The sequence below is a fragment of the Chanos chanos genome, chromosome 10 (assembly GCF_902362185.1).
Source record: "Chanos chanos chromosome 10, fChaCha1.1, whole genome shotgun sequence".
Classification (NCBI taxonomy): domain Eukaryota; kingdom Metazoa; phylum Chordata; class Actinopteri; order Gonorynchiformes; family Chanidae; genus Chanos; species Chanos chanos.
The window spans coordinates 30230821-30252549 of NC_044504.1; the positions used below are offsets into that span (position 1 = coordinate 30230821).

The 21729-nt window shown below is 39.9% G+C and overlaps 1 protein-coding gene across 1 annotated transcript in view; it reads right to left on the bottom strand.

The window, feature by feature from the left end:
• Positions 1 to 12695: 12695 nt before the first annotated feature.
• The window catches only part of LOC115823509 (neural cell adhesion molecule 2), a 68925-nt gene continuing 59891 nt past the window's right edge, over positions 12696 to 21729 (bottom strand). The window contains exons 16-17 of the mRNA XM_030787565.1: positions 13837 to 14044; positions 12696 to 12810 (exon numbers count right to left, since the gene is read on the bottom strand). Coding sequence (XP_030643425.1) covers positions 12696 to 12810; positions 13837 to 14044 — 323 coding nt within the window. The remainder of the gene's footprint in view (positions 12811 to 13836; positions 14045 to 21729) is intronic.

A 21729-nucleotide genomic window follows, 5' to 3' on the forward strand; every position in this document is an offset into this window, starting at 1 on the left:
AGGTTAAAGTTCATTTTAGTTTATTTTGGCGAGCCTCAGATTTTATGAGTGTGTGTTTGTCAGTTAAATGACAGCCACTAAATCTTATTATTGAGTTTGTACTGCTCTAGAACACTGTCCGCAGTCCAAGCACTCTAAACAGTCAGTTTGATGAAATAAAAAATGAATGACAAACTAAAAAATAAAACCAAAACATATAAAATAAAGGCACACACTCAAAAGGGTTCTTGCAACTACCTCAGAAGACCTTGATTCTTGCAGTGACTCATTACTGATTATTACTGATCATAATACCGATCATTATATTGTATGAATTTATCTGACTTCGTGTACAGTTGCCCACAGATGAAAAACACTGTGCGATGTGGATACTTCACAGGTACTTAGAGCACAGCTAAGAAGTTAAATGGCTGTGGAGGGAGGCTAGCTCCAGCACCACAGTATGGCTACCCTCTCTGGCAGTAGGCCTTCCAACACTAGGAGAGCTCCATGTGGTTTAGAGTGCCTTGCTGGCAGCTCCTGCAGCTGTGCTCATCATACTTTGCCTACAGAACAAAAAGGCCAACGTCCTTCAAATCCTTTTTTGGACTCTAGTGTTCTTCCTGGATATGTTATTGCGAGAGAGAATAATTTGATTCAGGTTCTTTGTTGGCTTCCTACAAAACATGAACATTTCACCTGAGCTTTCATGCTTTCGCAATAGGCATTAATCTGTTCGAAGACAAATTGCATACTGCCTCTTTTAACTTTTGAAAAAGGAAGTGTTCTATTTACGCCCTGTCCATATGAACAAAAGTGGTTAATATATCTGTTCTTTGTTATTGTGGTTACCGTCGATGTTCAAGCAATGTAGGCCTTAATTTGAAATAATAGCATGGAGTTAAAAAATGGCCCATGAGCTAGATGTAAATTTAAAATGTGAAATGAGACAAATCAATGATACTAAAGCCTGTTACAAGCTATTAACAATAGAATCAAGATTGCTGCTGAGATTGCTCCTAAAGGTGAAATCCTCAACAGGAGTAGCATGAGTATTAGGAGTCACAAAATTGTTTTTTTTTTTTTTGCTGTTGTTGTTGTGTATGACAAAACCTCCTATCTACAAAATCTTATGTACAGAGCTTTAAAAGAGAATGCTTGCTTACTTTGTCGTCCCTGTAGAGCAAAAGAAACAGAATTATTAGTTTTCTCTCAGAGAGAGAGAGAGACATTTATCAGCAATGAGCATTTAAAATATTTAGGAGAGCACAAATGAGTCAATTCTTATTGAAGGATAACGGCTGTTGATTTGATGTAATGCAAGGTTATAGTGAATACAGCCATGTTGAGGATTCTCTATTTCTGACTTTTTAACTGACAGGGCACACACGGGCGTGCTTTAGACGCCAGCCACTGGAGAGGTGCCTTGTGGATTCTGCAAGGCAATCGCCTTGACCCATTACATCCAGAAACAGCTGGTGCCGTCGACTGACCTCATCTCGGAGCAGGTGGTCCTGTCACGTCTGACCGCCCCATCCCTGACCTTGGACACCTGGATACCTAGCTGCCCAGGGCCGTGTGCTGGAGGGAAGACAACGCCAGAGCCTCTGCACTCCCGCAGACTAAAATAAAATGGGCTTAAAGGGAATTTTGGATTTTTAAATGTTCCATTATTGCGGTAAAGGTATAGCAGATGTTTCCTGTTGGTTTTGACTCTCTCACAACCTGTAACGGTTGAACAGTCAGAGAGTTACAATAACACACGTTTCCTCCAGAAATTCACGACTCAGTTGTTTGCTCAGCTCACTTGAGTGTGTTCACAATACACCCACTTCTGTTGGGTACAAGAAAAATATGTTATAAATAATATTTATGATGATGATGATTATTATTAAGCTTAGGTTGCAAGACATAGGTGTATGTAACAGACCTGGCAAATGCTGTTCTTTTGATGAGACACGAAGGGCACCTGGAAGGGTGGTCAGAACCAGACATGCCAGACTAAATCACTGAACCTTTTACCTGAAATTAAGGAGCACGTACTGAGAGTAAACGGACTGAATTTATTCCCGTTCAGAGTGCTGAAGTGCGTGATACTACGTTGTACTATAATTCATGTAATGCAGTATTAGCCTTTTTATGTTAAATAAAAAGGCCTGGGGCACACATGTTTTCTTGAGATCCCTGTTTGTCTTTGTGTGTATAGTTATAATGCATGTTTGTTTATGCCTGTGGTCTCATGCAGCAGTGAGCTTCTAAGTGGCAAATTTTACAGTGACGCTCAGTCATTATGAAATATCAGAGATCAGGGTATTTTCACCCAAAAGGAGAGGAAATGACACGTGGCACTAGGGGAAAGGAGAGGAGCAGGGAAGGGAGAAAGCTGCAAAAACAGCAAAAAGCCGGATATGAGGATATGATCAGTGGGCTCAAAATATAAAGGACAAAAGTGATGAAAGTATAACTCTCAAGTACTGTAAAAAAAAGTCCAACTTATTAATTACTCAACAAACTAACATAATACATTTGTCTCAGTGTGTATGTATGTAATCTATCATGATATAAACATCACAGGAGGTAATGCTCTCCTGGTGAACAGTAACCAGTTTGTGCAGAGGTTCTTTTTTTTTATTTCTTTCCATTTATATAATTCTGCTTAATTAGAATGTGGATGAATGGATGAATGTGATAGTTTGTTGCCTGGAAAAATGCCATAAATGCCATAAAAGAAATATAGGTTGACTGTGTCTTTTCAGAATGTTTTAAAGGTGGCTGACAATGACATTTTGTGTGGTTTTCTAGCGATCTCGCACAATGAGTCACTAATGGGCCCCTCCAAAATGGCCTCCCTTCCCCTCATGGCCAGTGTGGTTTAATGGATATATTGTGTTCCAATCTGCTCTCAAGAGCTTTTGTAGCAGGTAAAAATTGGCCAGAAACAGGGGTTTTTTTTGTTGTTGTTGTAAGAGAGTTCTACTTTGAACCATTGCCATGTTTATCACGTAAGGCTAGGGCCATCGTGGCTTTCAAAAGACACTGTACAATATATAAAGCCTTGAGGAGGACGGTGCGTGCGTGCGCGCGTGCGTGCGTGCGCGCGTGCGTGCGCGCGTCTGTACTTTATCTTCACTCCCTGGGTTGCATTGAACCTTCATAGTGTTTAAATGTGATTAGGTTTACCCTTGGTGACAATAGTGCCAGGCAGATGGGCGGAGTCGAGAGCTTTGGCTGAACTAGAGGACCTCTGCTGACTGCAGCCAAATAATAGTGATCAGTCTTGACAGGATCATAAGTGCCCGAGCACCTTTCATTTTTCACTGGTCACTTTACCCTACTCTGCTCCACTAAAAGGGCACCAGAAAACCAGCAAGGGAGAGGAATAATAATGGTCCTAGGATAAAAATCTGTCGTTTCTCCATGGGTAGGAGCATAGGTGGGATCCATGATCAACCTTCAAAATCCATGGGTTTTACTGGAATGTTCCTGGCGCTAGATGAGGCAAAAGACTGTGAAAAGACCCCACCCCCTCTCTCACAAGACTGCCACTCAAAACTTATTAATGTCAGAGATCTTCTGTTACTTCACTGACGTGTGGTACCTGTCAGATCTTACAGTGAAACAGCCTTAAACTCCACCCGGTCATAACATGAGCTCCAATCAAACCTCACACCAATCCCACGTCGTTCTCTAAGCCTATAATCCACGCATCCTCTCCATCACATCGTACCATTACGGCTGTGAATCACAGCTGAGCCTTGAATGACATTTTAGATATGGACTTAAAGTCTCCAGCGCTGACTTCCATCCTGGAGCAGCGTAATTCTTAGGTAGACAGTGAGATGAGAGGAGTCAGACCACGTATCAGTCACTACTATCACATCGTTGTACTGGCATCACATAGCCCTGTTCTTCTGGCTTGTGTAAGGGTGAATGAGGCGTCCATGTGATAAACCTGTAGTAATGGTTTCTCTCTCTCCCTCTCTTTCTGCCTCTGTCATGGAATTGAAAAGATGACCCCCGGTGCGGTGAGTCATATTGAGGGATGACAACGATTAGTGCTAGGGAAGCCTGCCGGTGAGGATTACAGCAAACAGTGGGAAACTTTACCGCTCTCTCTCAAAGAAAACGCTCTACACTTCCTCGACAGCAGCGTGTAGAAATTCTTCTAATTCCTCAAAACTAAATGTATATTTGTGTGGGTAATTAATATAAACTCTTACTTGAGCTAGTAGTCATTTATGCATGCTACTGGTATGTGCCATAGTTTTAACCATGTTAACAGTAGTACTGGTATAAAGGGGATGTGTGTATATATAAAACAGTATGATCTCTTAATGGAGCTTTTGGAAATTAGAAACTATGCCTCAGAAACAGAGGGTAAAAATGATGGTCAGTTAAGTGTCAGTTACGATTCCCTCAACAATGTTTCTGACAATAATGTTTCATTTTCAAATTTATTTTCCAATGTATCATCAAATTGTTTTACTGATGGTTCAATGCGTACACTCATAATGTTCGCATTTCAAGAGTCTTGCTTAGTTTGGATCATTTTTTGAGTCATTCTTTGTTTGTGGCAAAATTTGGTGGCTCACCACAATAAATTGATTAACAGCTTGATATGTTGCTAATTCATATTCTTCCCTTTTTCCCTCTTCTTCCTCTTCTTCTTCTTCGTCTTCTTCTTCTTCGTCTTCTTCTTCTTCTTCTTCTTTTTTATGCTCAGCATCGTGGCGCATTTGTAGAAACCCTGAATAACAGTAGAAACGATGCCATTTTCAGTGTTGTCTTGCTTTCAGCAGCAGTTCCTGAGCAGTACTTTCTCCCACTCTACCACTTACTAAAGCATCTAAAGTGTATGAGGCATGATATTTACTGTAAAAGAACAAACAGGAAGGGTGTTTTGTTTTTTTTGTCTTTCCTCCCAGCAATACCTTGTGCAGTTTGAACACTATGTGTTTCTTTACTCCCCCACAGTTATTGATGGCCTGCAAGAAGATCAATGATGGTGTGTTTGTTAGAAATCTCAAATAATAGAAGAGGCTGAACTCTGCACTGTGGAACACTTCTAACCTTGGCAAAGGCCTCATTTATTTGATTTATCGACTGAGTTTTGCAGAAAGCGGAAATGACAGAGTCAGCCAGGCAATTACGAATCACAGGAGAGTGCTCCCTTTGCCCAGACACACCGACCACAAGAGATGACCCCAGCGGGGAGCAGCTTAAAGCGTCACCGTAGATGGGACAAAACATGGAGACCAATATTACTAAGAGCAGAACTACATGCATTCCTTTTGACATATTACTCTAAAATGATGTCACATACTAGTAAATTCTACTAGTAAACTCACTGTAAGAAGAACAGTTGTTTCAGACCACAAAATTCTTGTATTTTGTATAAGATATATATTTTTGTATTTTTTTTGTAATAAGATTTTCTAATTTGTATAAAGTTTGTCTTTAAAACAAATGTAAAACAACATACATGTGTATTTGGAACTGAAGCTGTCTGACTGGTAATTACCCAGTTACTCAAATTAAGCTCAAATGTTTAATCTCTGAAAACTGACGATGCTCTTCTTATATAGAACTGCACCTGTCAGTCCATTATTACAGCTGTCATGGTAGCATACACACACACGCACACACACATACATACAATGGCCCGTCGGAAAGAATGAAAGAGCCTGTTATCATTAATCATGACAAGAACACAGTGTCTTCAGTCTACTTTACTGCTCATTACCCATTGACACCGGTTTGCGTATCACTGTGCCTTGTAGCCGCAATCAGAGCTAATTAACATATGCAGAATCCTTAATTAAAAGCAGACAGGCACCAATGAGCCATTGTGGTGCTGATAACCATTGTGACGGGAATCCTCATCAATCAGGATGACCTACGGATAACCTCCGTGGAAAGTGTGATAGCCGGACCGGATGTTTCTATGTATAGAGCTTTTGACTGACGCGGGATTTGGATGCCTGGCTGTTGACTGCATTGAAGTGTTATGACAATGAAGGTTAACAGCGTGACTGAGAGCGTCTTTGATCTATTAATCCGCTAAATCTTTTTCCTTATGAAAAAAAGCCCTTAAGGCAGAGAATGATAAGTTGTCGTTAAATCCTTTTTTAATTTCAATACAAGTGTTAGTAAAGAGGAAAAAAGACAGAGAGCGTGAGTACTCTCTAACAGGTTCTTTTATATAATGAAATCTTGTTACAGACATAAAACCTTTGTTAAAATGTGACTGAGGTCAAAAGATGTGTTATTTAGTGTCACATGTATTGTGTGATAGAGGAAGATGTTAGTGGAAACAGTGCACATACTATTTAGTGACGGCATTCAAAGCAAATGATAATTTTTTTTTTAGACTGAAATATTGAATTTTCAGAATTAGGCCATCAAGCATTGTAGATGTGTTGATTGCGACATTCGCTTACAGAGGGTGTATATGAAATAGATATTTATGGGGCTTCTGTAATGTTTTGGTCCTTGTTTCTTAAACCATGTATATTCATAAACCATGAGGTCCGCCATAAGGTTATTATCCATAAATGTCAGCCCATAATTAATTAGTGCTGTCTATGGGTTTTCTCCCTGACTCTCATTAGTGAGGCATGGCTAGATTCCCTTATTCATATTCACACCCGAAAAACACTGCTCCACTGCCTCCCTATTTGTGTCTGTCCACTCATTTGTCAGCTATGACATCAATCACTGGAGAGGAGGTCTGGGTCTAGATGCGTTTAGTCTCTCTTGTCCTCTTGTCTGTCTTTATTTTACCATGGCCAGTCCAATCTAGTAGATCTTATCAGAAAGGGAACAAGCACCCTCTTGGAGGTCTTTTGAATGCCATGCATACTCATTGTTCTTCAAAGCTCTATCTGACCACTGCACTAGAACTATCTTAATTGTTGCAGCAAAGCAACAGAACAATTACGCATTAAATTGCCAGTCTTTAGGAAACTGATTGTTTCAATGTACACTGGGGGCTTTTCCATTGCTGTCCCGTTTGTATTATTCATGTTTTTCAAAATACTCTAATAAAAATCCAATCTGTGTGTGTGTGTGTGTGTGTGTGTGCATACGTGTGTGTGTGTGTGTGTGTGTGTGTGAGCGTGTGTGTGTTTGTTTTAATGTGTGTGTGTGTGTGTGTGTGTGTGTGTGTGTATGTGTAAATGGATAAATGTATGTGAATACTAGCCAGAATGTGAAAGACCAGATCTGAATGCATTAGTCTACTTCCAAGGAGTAATGACACCAGCAAAAGCAAACAAATTGAACCAAAAACAAACCAACAGCCCACCCAAATAAGCAAACAACATAAATGTTTGCTTTTGACTTCTGCAAGCTTGCTCATTAAGATGATGCGCTATGGATTCTAGTGTGGGAAGGAACCCTCTCATTAACCCTTGTGATTAGTTCTGATGAAATAAAAAAGAGTGAAACATAAGCACACATTAACATTTGCTCACTTGCTAAATTGACTTATCCTCAGGAAACAATAAGACTTTTTTTTCTATACTGCATCTTTACAGAAAGTGCATCTCACCTCCCTGCTTACTTCTGACTCATACATAACCTCATAGATAAAATACACGTGAACCATTTGACATCTCCTGCAACGAGGTAAATGATTATAGGCGATAATCGATTCATCCTTTCTCTGTTTGCTCTGCATTTATCGACTGAGTCGCTTGAACCTCCTGCATGGTGCTGGCAGATGACTGCATCCTACTGGAGCCCTGCTCCTGGCAGCCACTCAAGCATTAGCCGTGGCGCACCCCTGACATGTCTCTCCGTCTCTTTAATTATGAAGCATTATCTCGTTCTGTCCCACCACAGTGCCTTATCACAGGTGAGGAGGTGCTTAGGAGTGAGGAGGTTCTCCAAACAGCTCTGTAGCATCAAGGGAGATTCTGCGAGAGGACAGATTAAGGAAGGGGAGCACCTGCCAACAGGCTTAGCAGCAGGATTTGCTCACTGGAGTAGCATATGGGCTCAGAGGTCTAAGGCTTGAGCTGGAGTGTAGAGTTTGTGAGTATAATGTGTACGTCTGAAAGTGAATGAGGAGGGCTATTCTACTGATGGTATGTGTGCACGTTTGTGAAGTTCATAAACAATCAGGGGTAAAGGGCTGTTTTGTTTTTTCTTTCTCTTTCTTTTCCCTGCATGTACACTTTTAAAGCGTGAATGTTTTTATGCTCTTTGCACTCTCAAAGTTCTGCCGATATCTGAAGAGTGAAGTCCCAAATGGCTCATGACTTCACAGGGAGATTCTGGCACTGTGTAGATTACAGAGGAGCACTCTTCAACCTGCCAGGCTTAGACGTGGATTTGTTCAATGATTGTGGAGTCTCACTGTAGCGTAAAATGATTGTGTGTGTGTGTATGTGTTTGCATATGTGTGTTTGTGTGACAGAAAGATGTAGGTTTTGCTGATAGGCTCTTCTCCACAATCTAATGGACAGAGGAGCCTGTAGAGAGGAGTGTACCCCCAGTCTGGTCACAACAGAAATGTTCAAGCAAATTTGTGGACAAGGGGTTTCCAAATCATGGTAGATATGCAGACGTTAGCGTCAGATTATAATTCTGCAAACATCTTTCAAGAACATTTATCAAATTGTTTGACTAATCCATAGATGTGACATTAATTATTTCCCTGCTATTAACCTATATCTCCACTGAAAATTGTCATTTCAATAACTGTCAGTCAAAACATTCAAAGTAACGCATAATTATAATGTTGTATCTGTTGTCTTTCAGTGTATGTTTTAGCATACGGAATGTTGTAGCAAGGGAATATTTTCCTGTCTTAAAATGCTCAGCATTTTAATCACTGTGTCAAGTCCTACAGAAGGTCTGATTAAAGCAATTAATAATTTGCATTTTCTTAATAACTGTAAACAATCAATTAGGAATACAATTATGCCGCAGTATCTGTTAGTGTCTTATTTAGCTAATTACAACATGCAGGGTTTAATCAGAACACCAGCAAACATGACTGAAACTCCAGAAAAAGGTTCTGAAATTCCTCCCTCACTTGATGTTTTCTGACAACGTGTTAATGAACAACCTTAATAAGATGCCCCTGCATTTGAAACATTATTAAGTCTGATTAGTTCCCTAATGTATTAATAAACATTTTAATTCCTTTACGGTGTTTGCACCCATAATAAAGGATATGCAGAATTTGGGATGAGGGCTTTCCAGCAAAGTGCTGTATCGGTGCACTTACATAGATGCCACATTTGGAATGAAAGTGACAGTTTGACGGTGATAAAATGATTTTACTTAACACATCTACAATATCCCATTATGTTCTGTTCTGTTGTAGGAAGAGATAATGCAAGAAAAGATAAAAAAAAAAGTTTCCATTTCACCCTTTGGACCCCTCTGCTTTTTTTTGGTTTTATATCTCTTTTTTGTGTTTCTAGGAGCTTATCTCTCAAAGCCAAAATGTGGTCTCAAAACACCTAGAATTGGATCCAGGGCAAATCAAATATACCAGTACACTGAGGCCTGGTAATATCATACTGAGGATACTGCAAACTGAAGAAACCCAATAAGACTACCTGAGACTGTCAATAATCTGGTACATTAATGCAAACAGACTAGAAGCACTATAATAGGATTTCATAATAACAAGTGCCTCAGCTCCACGAAGCCTCTTCTGTAGGAGCTAACCACTATCTGTTTGACCAGTCTCCATAATGGGATGGTCACGATATGCTTTGCTGATGGATCACATGAGTTTTAAATGGTTGTTTCTGGTCTGTAATGGTGGTCCTGGTCAATATGGAGAAAGACCTTGAAAGGCATTTCAATATATTTTTCTGGGTTTTACATTTGTAAGGGTCACCCAAAACTCATTACTTGTGCAGACCTGGTTTGATTTGCTTCTGTGATATCCGTGTACGTGTTGTGATCTCCTGGCTTTGTGTGATCCGTGACAGAGACGGATGAAAGATCTAATAATTCCAGCCAATTTCCTATTTTTTTGTTTGTTTGTCTGTTTGTTTTCTCTCTTTCACAGTATTGCTGTTAATGTGCATCAGGCCTGGATTCGGTATGAGCAAAGTATTCACACCATCAGAGGGGTGGAAATAATTCTCATAGCTATTAATGTTGATCATGTTCCTAACATACTGAAAATTATATGCAGAATGATAAAACTTTATTAACGTCTTTCTTTTGTCTGGATAATGTATCTCAGCCATGGGAAGTAACATTTTTTTTTATCAACCAACCTCATTACTACCAAATGTTAATAAATGAGATAAAGATAATTACAATTTCATTTAATCACTGCAGATATCATAACATTTCACATCAGAGTCCTGGAACCAAAACATTTTTTTCCTCTGGTGTTAGAGAACGGGGTAGTCCGTAACCATAATCCTTTAGTCTGAAGATACAGACTGTATTAGACAATTAGGCATTTAAACTGAATAAACAGTTAAATAGTTGTAGTTGTATTCCAAAACATTCCCATTACCAGATTATCATGGAAAATTGTCAGTAGCCCCTGGTTAATACATGCAGTTTCAGAGACCTACTTCAGTGTAATTGAAGAGGCTGTTGAACATCAGTTTAGCTTATAAAGAATTTTGATGATGCAGAAATCCACGCATATGTGTTTTACATTGGAACACGTTTATTTACAGCAGAAAATTACACTGGATTACAAGAGTTCCACAAGTACAGTGGTGGGGCCATCCTCTGTGTGAAACAGCAGTGAAACTTAAAGCAAAAGCATATTTAACATTCAAGAATATTCCATGGGGGTCAGGCCGGGGGTAAATTTTTTGGACTCGAAAACACAAAAACAGATACACTCAAAAACTCTCAGAGAAAATAGACAGTCTCTTTTCCACGTCAGCCAGATAAGAGCCCTCCAAAATAATTTCTTCTGATTATTATAAATATCACAGACCCCCAATATCTCAACTGTATTAGACAGGACAATCTTGTCTATTTATTTTGAACAGATCTTCCGAAAAAAAATCAACACCACCCTTGCCAGACATAACATTTTATAAGTGGGAGTCACAAAGTCTGGAGACCAGACTCATTATAGTTTGACCTTGTGATTTACTTACCTGTTTTTATTCACAATGTCTTTCTCATTTTGTCAGTGGCCAGATATCAGAGGAGGGTAAGATTAAAATCATAAACAATCATCCATAAAAGATGATATGTTACAAATATCACAACCGAAAATTGGTGTCCACCTTTTGCGATGAAAGCTGGAAATTTTTAAAATGACAGATGACAGATGCTAGGGTTCCTCTAAACAGTACTTTGGGAAATTCAACTCATGGTCAGACCCAGGTCATATATAACATTTAAAAGCTATTAATTTGATTTGGGGGTTTCATTTCACTCCGGTCTTCTCACAGTAGCAAAAAAAAAAAAAAAAAAGGTCGTCTTTATTAACATACAAGCATGTAGTAATATTCAATATTCTTTCAGAGTTTTGTCTGATCTTAAACCTAAGAAGTGTCAAACTGTTGCTATCTTTACATAAGACCTTCATTTTCTCTGTTATCTCTCTTTGTTCTCTATTCCATCTTACATATGGAATTGCAGACAGACTCACACATGCACACCAACTTACATACAAATACACTCATACAGATGTACTCAGGTACACATACACGCACACATGTACAAAAGCAAATATTCATCACTGACAGTCAAAAAATATGATATATATATTACATTAATGCTATGAAAACAAAAGCATTGAAATTGTGGCATTCTCAGGCAAGATTTGAGGTTTTTGAGATTTCATGAAATGCAAGAAACCTGTGACAAACCAGGAAATAAAGAACTTTGCCCTTCTGTGAACGGACAGTGATTCATGACTGACCAGGCCTGTGTGTGTGTGTGTGCGTGTGTGTGTGCGTGTGTGTGTGTGTGTGTGTGTTATAACAACTCAAACCCACTGTGGGACTATTTACACCGGATCAAGAAATCTGTCCTTGTGCTCAAGAGAGACAGGGTGTCAGATGACAGTCAAGCATCCTGGGCTGCTGCCTGGACTGTCCTATTAAGGTTAATGCGGTACAGTGGTGAAATAAAAAAAACCAAAAAAACTAATATCAGAAACACACCACATTTACCTAGTACCACTAAACACACACACACACACACACACATTTTAAGAGGGGTGGAGGGGGAGACAATACAAGGAGTTTGGACAGTGACAAGTTTCAAATGTCTGCTCAGCTTCTCCATATCCTGAGACCAACACATAAGAATAAACAGCAAAGTTTTGTGCATGAGACAAACAATGCATAAGCAATCCAGAGAATTACAAATTTCAGAGGCAAGAGCTTATCAAACCAGTGATGGAAAGCATTGGGCACAGCTGTTTCATGTGACAGAGCATCAAATGCAAAGCCACACAGAAGGCTTGGGGGAGAAAAAAAAAAAAAGAAAAGGATGAAAAAAAACGAGAAGGGAAACAACAAAATCACAAATTGGTAAGAACCTTGCCGTGATGAGGCATCCTGCAAAGGGGTTTTTCACTGCAAAATGATTGGTGTGTGTTGTCTTTCCTTTTTCCATATGTACACAGAGCCCATCTTCATATACCCTGACAAACAGGTCTTAAAAGGAAAAAAATTCTCTATCAGATTGCTTGACTTGGTTTTGGACTCAGGGTAGCTCAGCATGTGTGTTCTTATCATGGGCAGTGGCCCACTCCATTATGCTTTGCTGTCATCATGCGTCGTGTGAAGACTGTTGTCACCGTGAACTTTGATCTCGATCGTGTCTGGCCTTAGTGTCTCTTTTCCGTTTTCCTCTTTCAGTGGCAGTTTCCTGCAGAGAAAGCACAAACAACTTTGTTCTTGTTTTGTCTATTGGATCAATGTTAGCCTACAACAATGACATTTAATAAGAATCGGTAAAAGTACCAAACTTCACTATGTGTGCTCCTTGTTCCGTGGAAACATTCTAATATGTACATGAAATCTATGTGCTCAGTTTTTGCTTACCTGTGTGTCAGTTGGTACAGCATGCGTGCGGCCTTAAGACCTGAGTACACTTAAGCCCTGGCAGTAGTCTCAAACTTATCAGGCCCTGTGTTATCTCAAACCCTCTACATAATTGCTCAGCACAAGGCCTAGCACTTAGGTGAAAAACAGGGACGGGGTGTCATCTTTTCTTCCATTTTTCTGGTATCATCATCTTTGTAATAAGGTTATTAGAGGCCAGGCTTTGGGCCAGTGGAGAAATGATGTGGGCATAGATGTTGGAGGGTGTCCTGCTTTCTGTTCTTGTAAGTATCAAAAGAGTTTCTCCCGAACTCTGAGCCAAGCAAACTTGACAGGATTTTGATTCTTGGCAGCCAGATAGAGAGAATTTCCACCAGTAAAACACACTGACTACGGATTTGACATTCGATCAGATTTCGGACCCTTAAGGCCTTAGGAAAAAACACTTTGTAACTGAGGTCACATGCTTGCGGTGGCTCCTTTACAGGTAACAATGTGACATTTCTGCGGTATCAAAGTAAATGCGTTTCCAAATGTTAACTAGCACCTTTGTCTACTTTCTGGTAAGTAGTGATGCCAGTAAAATACAGCTTGCACCTCTGCTGAATGTAATGCACTGCAGCAGTTGAGCATGTGTGACTATGGTTGCGATGCAGAGGATAGATGTGCAAGCCAAACTGCGTGACTGAATAAATGAGCAAGCATTATGGATGACATGGAAATGAAGCAAAAAAAAAAAAAAAAAAAAAAAGCCGGTTTACGTCGGGATTTAAGAGATCTATCAGTTTATGGAAAAAAAAAAGAAAAAAGGAATGAAGGATTGACGGTTGGAGTCTCCTGAGAATCTCACAGGTAAGCGGCTTTTCCCTCCTCAGTCTCCTTGCTCTTTCCGCTCGTGGCTGTCTTTTTCCCACACAGCTTGCGGGTGATGCACATGAGCAGGCCGCACTGACGGAGGAAGAAGCAGCTGACGTCCACTATGGCCAGCAGCAGCAGTAGGCCGGCCAGCCCCAGTCCCACCACCGCGCCCAGACCCAGGCCACTGAACAGGGAGTCTGCTGAAACGGGACACATGGAACCAAGGTCACTTCACTTTTACGAGGAAGTTTCTACTCACTGGAGAAACAGGACATGCATTCTTACCGTTGCTGTAAAGAAGAATTGATTAAACATGATCATCAAAGCTACGTCAACGTTTGGGGGGGTTTATAGTCTGCATCAGAACGCGCGCAAACGTTATTGAATGATATACGCGGTGCATCCGACAAGGCGTCTGGAAAAAACATTAGTGTTAAGTGTTCACTGCTGTTGAGTATTCACTGGTGGTGAGTGTTCAGAATATTATCTGACTTTTGGCTCCTTTTTGGATGCCATTAATTTCTCTGGATCACACTAGAATTAAGTAAAAATGCATCTACCGGGCAAAATATCTGCAAGATTCTGCTTAACACTTTACCTTGGATGGGACAGCGAGCATTGTCTGACACAGAGATTTAATGCCAATAATGTCTCATAGATCCCTCATATTATATATATTCACAGACAACCAGCAGACATAAGCCTGCACCAAAACACTATATGAGGGTCTCATTTGTGGAACATTTGACTCAGCTTTGGAAAACCTATTGTCTCCTTGGTGGTTCAACACTATAAAAGCCTCATCAAAGGAAAGACAGTGTAAGTCCTCGACAGGTGCAGAGTGCAGTCAGTGGCCACCATTAAGTCATGCACCATCAATTTATCATGCTGCGCAGAGCATATAGTGTTCTACCATAAGTGAACTGCGCATAGACCTCCATCCTGGAGGCTAACAAATGGCTTGTGTCCACAGCACGATCTGAGTCAAAGAGTCGTCGGAACAAAGAGTCAAATCATCAGCTTTCAATACTGTTTCTGAGTGTTACTCATAGTCCCATATTTCAGATGAAAGATGTACTAAGGACTACAATTATAATTATTACAAATATTAATTATTTTATATATATATATATATATATATATATATATATATATATATATATATCTCAAGACTTTGCCTTGCATTCTGAGCATTCAGTGTACAGGAGCTTCAGTAGAATGGATATTTATCATTGGGGTTTACCAGATGGGCACCCTCTTGAGCTTCAGAATAAACCAATGGTGCTTTTATATGTAATATCTTTGACAGCAGAGAAGACAATCCATCTTTATAAGAGTAAAAAGAGTAAAAAATTCACATTTAAGCAAGAAAGCAATCCATGAGTTATCTGAACACTGATACACTTGGTTTCTCAGAGATCTAATGCACCACAATAAAATGTGAGTGATAATAATTATACGTATTGGATTTTCACAGGACCAGAAACTCTCCAACATAAATAACATGATAATTAATAGTAATTAGCAATGTTACCTCACTGTGAGGTTAAGGCTAGGCATAAAACCTCAAAGACATGCTGGTCTATCGACCTTGTTCAGTCTAAATAAGCTTGTTCCCTGTAAAACACAAGGGAAATGAACGCCATCCTAACAGACAATCATATTGGGGAAAAAGAAAATCCATTATAAAAGAACATTCAAGGCCATGCCAGAGACTCCCTGAAAACATCAATCACCTGCACTTGTGAGAGCTCAGCTGCCATTTGCCTAGCATCCCATTACACCGATGTTTGATCTGGACATAATCGTAGGAAATCTGAGGGAGCCTGGCAGCACATGCTAAATGAGAGGTGCTGAGCAATGCCAAGAGAAAAAAGGAAAAAGAAAGGAAAAAACCCCCCCAAAAGCAACAACAAAAAAAACCCCGCACACAGCAGCTTCCTGTAATTCACTGACAAATCAAGTCAAGTGAAAAATTCAAAACATCAGCAGGTATAATTTCCCCCCTCTTACACTTAATGTGTCTGTCAGTTATTCAGTTTGAGCAATGTAAGGAAAAATGAAAGACTCATTTAAAAAAAAAAATATTTGAAGGGGTAATTAAAGTACACGTTTTTCTGCATCGGGAATGGGACATAACATAAATGTTTTCCAGAATTGGAAATCACTGACGTCATCTCCAGAGGTAAACAATGTGTTCAGTGACTTCTCTGCTCTTGAAGGCTTCGGTTACTTTTGATGCATTCCACACAGAGGCATCCTCCAAGTGACTTATTGGCAAACACATCAACTGTTCACTATACTTTCCCCCTGTTCTGTCTCTGAGAAATGTGTCCCTGTTCCTTGGGCTGATTTTTTTGTTGATTTATAACATCATTAGAAGCTCAATTTAGCATCTCATTAATATTACTTATCCCGAAGTTCCACAAATGGGCGTGATTTGTCTGCGGCTGGGTTCAACGCACTCAATTAATTAGATCTGAGTGGTGATTGAGACTCAGAAATGAGAGGCAATAACTCTGTCTCGATTGATTGTGTCTGGAGCCAGCCCACGCATTGGAGAGAGGTCTGTGGGCAGGGCCCATGGCTGTTGATTGACAGGGTAATGAGGCGTATAATCATGTTTAGAGCTTAATGACTCTGGTCATACTGTTACATGACTTAAGTAGAGTTTAAAAAGAACTTCAAGTTTTCTGTTTGAAATGCTTACAGATAAAGAAGAGAACCTGGTGACACTGGCTCGTGACCAAGGTTGATACAATCTATGATGAAGTAAAGTTTTTCCAGGGTCCAAACCATTCCAGAGGATGCATCTCTTAGAGCATTACGTGAACATTAAAACATGCCATATCAAAGAGTAACACTGTATACGAGTTTCTGGTCAATTCCATGGTTTGTCAATAAAAAAAACCCAGCTTCATCAGTTTCTTTGAGGCTAAGCAAAGACCTGGAGGTGACTCATTCACCTGCTTTACAGGTCTATTTATTCTGTAAGGCTTAAATCTGTGATAAAACACTAGGCCGTGTCAATAAATGTCTCTGAACTGGTTTTAAGACTTTGTTAATGGACCTAAAAACTGGTGTACTGGACAGAATGATCACTGCTACTATAAATCAGCGAAGTAAGTCTTTCTCACAAAGAAAACATGTTTATTTATCGTGTATGCATGGGATTACTGTAGTAGTTAGCAAACTGAGGGAAAGAGTAGAGTCTTGAATGTGGAAAGAGCTGAAATAAGGCAGTTAAAAAGTGTCTGGGCCTATGGAACCATACCTGATTCCACAACAAGATTAACCGTGTTTCATGTTTTCATTTCTTTAAATGATGCTTCCCAAGAAAATAAAAAGAAAATATACGTCTTTGTACATCACCACAATAAATTCTGTTGCCCAAGAGTGCGAATTATAATGACAGTGGCGGGGGGGGGGGCAACTTCTTCTCCAGGCATATATAGGATAGGATATGTAAATGTTTCAACACTCCCCCCCCAACTTTTGTATTTACCTCATCTGGGGGGGTTCAAGTTTTAACTGGGGGGGGGGGTCAGACCCCGTCCCCAATCCCCCTGTAATTCGAACCCTGTATTGCCCCAACAATCAATGTTGTTACAATTTGTAAGAATTTAGTCTACGTGTGGCCCCGTACCACAGCGGTATGTTATGCCCACAAATGACATTTGCTATTGCTTTAAAAAGCTACAAGAAGCAGTACAGTAGCTATACATATATTTTATGGACTGCAAGAAACTCTATTCTGGATTTCCACAAAAGACAGCTTCTCTAACACAGAACTGGGCTGATGGAAACTCCACTTACTCAGCATAAAAACAAAGCTTTTTTTTCCCCCCACACGTCTTGACTGATGGAAATTCCACTTGGTTAGTTCTCAGAGACTGAATGTTCCTCTTATATAGAACAAGTAGAAGCGCACAATCTAATTTCAGTTACAGTGGGAGATACCGAATAAAGAGATAATAAATGATCTAATAAACTAATAAATTAATTCATAAAGAGGAAAATAAAATTAAATGTAGATTTTAAAATGAATTGAAACTGAAAGAACAGAGCAGACAGATGGAAAAGAGAGAAAAGTAAGCAACTTGCATGAGTGTGTGGGAGAAGCATAGTTAATGTCAATCTACTTGACTGACAGTTCTTTTCTTTTTTATATACCAACTTCAAACCCTGGACCCAGACATCAAATGAGGGTCCAAATGCTGACTAAATGAGAGCATGTGCACAACAGGACAAGATACAGGACGGAATAAATTAAAGTACAAAATGTAATTAGCTTGTCACTCTGGAGTGAAAGATGAGGGCATACCTTTGGCTTAAAGTCAGATAATGACTAAAACAGGTTCATTTACAGGGTGGTGACTCCACCATTACCTGGAACAAATGGGATACGTTAGAATGCAGAGTGGGTCGTTCTACCATAGAACCTGCTGTCCATGTTACTGGGCACAAAATGTGTCACTTTCTGACGTGTGATGAATTCTTACCTCCCTGTCATTTCGCGTAACTTATTGGCCTACAAGTGTCAGAGAATGTAACTGCTCACAGTGTATGCTTCCTTATCTTTTACCCTCAGTGTGAGACACTAAATGAGATGGGCCAAATGAAAAAGGTGTCCCTTAAATGACGGCCCCCCGCCCATCTCTCCCAGCATGGCATGACTTCTCTGGAGATGTTGTAATTTGGTGCATTGACCATTACTGGCATGAGCCCCCAGCTTTCAGAATCTCCCGTACGGCTGCCCGGCCACTGCCCACGCCGAGGGTACAAGTGAAGCGTGGCTCCATAACGATGCTTTAAAGAGCCAGACGCCCATTAAGACGTTACGCTCTTAGAGCAAAAGTGACCCACAGGTCGTTAGCTGCATTAACAGAGCCATCACCGCGGAGACGGCCATTACGTATGGAAAAGACATTGCCCCGTAGGAGCACTACTGTGGGGTCAGTGAAAATGAGGTGGGTGTTAAGTAGCACCAGTCAGATACTGGCATCTCCTTTCTTCCCTCTACAATTCTTCCCTTCCACCCAGTCACTCTCCGAGATAAAAGAAAGACTCTGCCGCAAACTTCTTTTTCAGATCGAACTCGTTTTTTTTTATGATCGTTTTTTACATGACTGAGATGATCTTTTGAACCTTTGTTTGAATGAAAGTGCCTCTTAGATTGTGGAGCCAATTGCTGTTGAATTCCTCTCCTTACCCCACCTCATTGAGTAAAATGTTGTTGAATGGGACTAAAGCTGTCATGGCAAAAGGTCTGGCCATGAAACTCTTCTTCTGGCCATTTTCAGTTATCAAAACAAAGAAAGAATTCATATCGCTCTGTATGTCTGTCGCGTACAGGGAAACTCCAAACTGACTAACTGCACACTTGTTATGAACTGCACTAAAATAGTATGCAGTATCATGCCTTTTCAGGATTTTACTGTGAATCCTGATTAGTTCCATATATTTAAAGGAATGATATGATGTAATGGATGCCTATTCAAGGTCATCGGCATGACCATGTAATTCCTCTTCAATTCTTAATAATGCTACACTGGTCAGGTACTTCATACTCTAGACAAATGCTGATACCTGATTTGATTTCTGACTGTATCCAGGTCTAAGATGGATGATTTGCACATTAGCTGTTTATTTCTCCCCCTTGTATACATTTGTAATGGGCAGAAAAAAAACAACAGGTCCATTTCATTTTCCTGGAGTGTTTTTTTTTTTTTTTTTGGCTGGAAAGTCAGCGGAAAGGCATTCGCATAGAGTCCTTTAAGACCCACATTATCTTAGTCTCAGTCCTTTGATTTCTGTAACAACAACAAGTTGACAGTCCATCACAAAAGCATATAAAAAAATGACTTGATGTTGTTGTTATGCTATGAAGAACAATGAGATAAGTGTTTTTCTTTTCCCATGGTCTGTTGAATGTTTCACATTTCAAGCAGTCCTCTTGATTTGAAAACGCCCACTTGTGATTACTCATTCTATCGATATTAATCCACAGAGCGCCATTTCAATGGCTGATCCATTAGTAGCAAAGCTATTACTAGCTTGATCGCTCTTTTCATTAGGAACAGTGTACATTAGTCAAAAGCCAGTTTTTTTTGGTGGGAATTCATAAAGACAATGTTTTGTGATAGACTGTGCTCAAAATGTATCTTTTCATAATAACAGTAACAACACTACAGTAGAATCCAGTGCTGTCACTGGGTCGCCAGTTTATTTGCCCAAGCTTTTACAAACACATCTAAAACAATTGATCATGTCGAAGGCTTTACAGAACTCAAAACTGTGAAGCACTGATACATGTTTTAGAACATTTAAGAAAACAAAAATCTTAATGTCATCAACAATAAATAAGTTATCATAAGTTAACTGTCTGCATTTCATGCTCAGTCAAACTTTGATGATCACTTTGCACGAGAGTTAATCTGTTCCATCTATTGACAGTAAAATAACACGTAAAATGAAAACATTTCACTTGGTAACACTTCATTAAAAAGGCCTTTTACAGTGACATAATGGGTGATATGACTTATCATGAGTAAGTATGAACTTGAAAATGTTTGAATATAATTTTGCGATTGTGATCATGTTACATTCGGAGAAAACCTATCAGTTTATCTAGAGAAGGACAGAAGAAGGTTAATATCTCCAAATAAAACATTAAAGGAGGCTTAGGCTTGCATATGACAAGCAATGAGGAGTTACCAGATAACTCATTTGCTGTTGAGTTTGAATACCGCTGCGAATGAAGCAAAGTTCTTTGCTGTGCATTTACAAATGTACATCTCCCATTCAGAATGAAAGAGTTTAAGGTAAATGTAGACGAATAGCCTTATTTACAAATATACAGCATGTTTAGCTACTCTCTAATGATCTATTAAGAAAACAATGCTTTCAGCAAAAACCTTCCTCACAGAATGAAAACGAACATCTACAACAGTGCTTTAGCAAGTTACTGTGAGAGAGCTGCATCTTGGTTCATTTAACACATATTAGGCACAGAAAGTGAACTCTTTGATTTATGATACCACTGGTCAAAAGTCAGAGCTATTTGAAATCCTACTTGACTCCATTTAATGAGTACTGCTGTATATCGTTGTGTATCTGTGTTCGCGACATCATTAAATTCACCCAGTCAAGCAATGCGACTGCTGGTGTTATCCTCTGTTGTAATGAATAACGAAAAAAAAAAAATCAAGAAAAGACACACAAAAAAAGCTACTTTGTGAAAACAGTGTTGGGAAAGAGGCCCGGTACGATCATGGCTTGCTGTGTTTTCAAAACCCCCAAATTAAGATTCAGTAAAAAAAAAGCACAAAAAACGTACATAGGAGACTGAGCTCACGAGACGTCTAACATCACAGATGAGACCTGAGGCCACGGGTCACGATGTCTGTGTCACAGCTAAAACTTTCCAAATAAGGAACTCGTGTTTTTTTCAGTTCATCATTAGAACAGTCAGATTACGGAACAAGCCGGTTTGGGAAGTTGGGAGAAAGAGGCTGAGCTGTTCCACATCAAATTAAAAAAAAAAAAAAAAGAGAGAGAGAGAGATTGTTTTCTTTCTCGGTCAACATGAGGCTGGACTCAGTAAGACCCAAGGGGAGAACAGACGGGTGCAATGAACTGGCAGGACTAGAGAGTCAGTGTGCTACCCTCGGGGGCTGTAGCTTTTTCGCGTCGGGGGGAGGGAGGGGGGGGGGCAGTCAATTCTGTGGCTCAGTCTTTGAGCATGGTCCAGGCTGAGGGTGGAGATGGAGTGACATCAACACAGACACAAATGCAGGGCGAGAAACAGGGCAACTCCGATGACAGCGACTGTCTGCATACGATGCTGAGGGAGAGCTCCATGTCCAGTGGGAAGGGGCTCGCA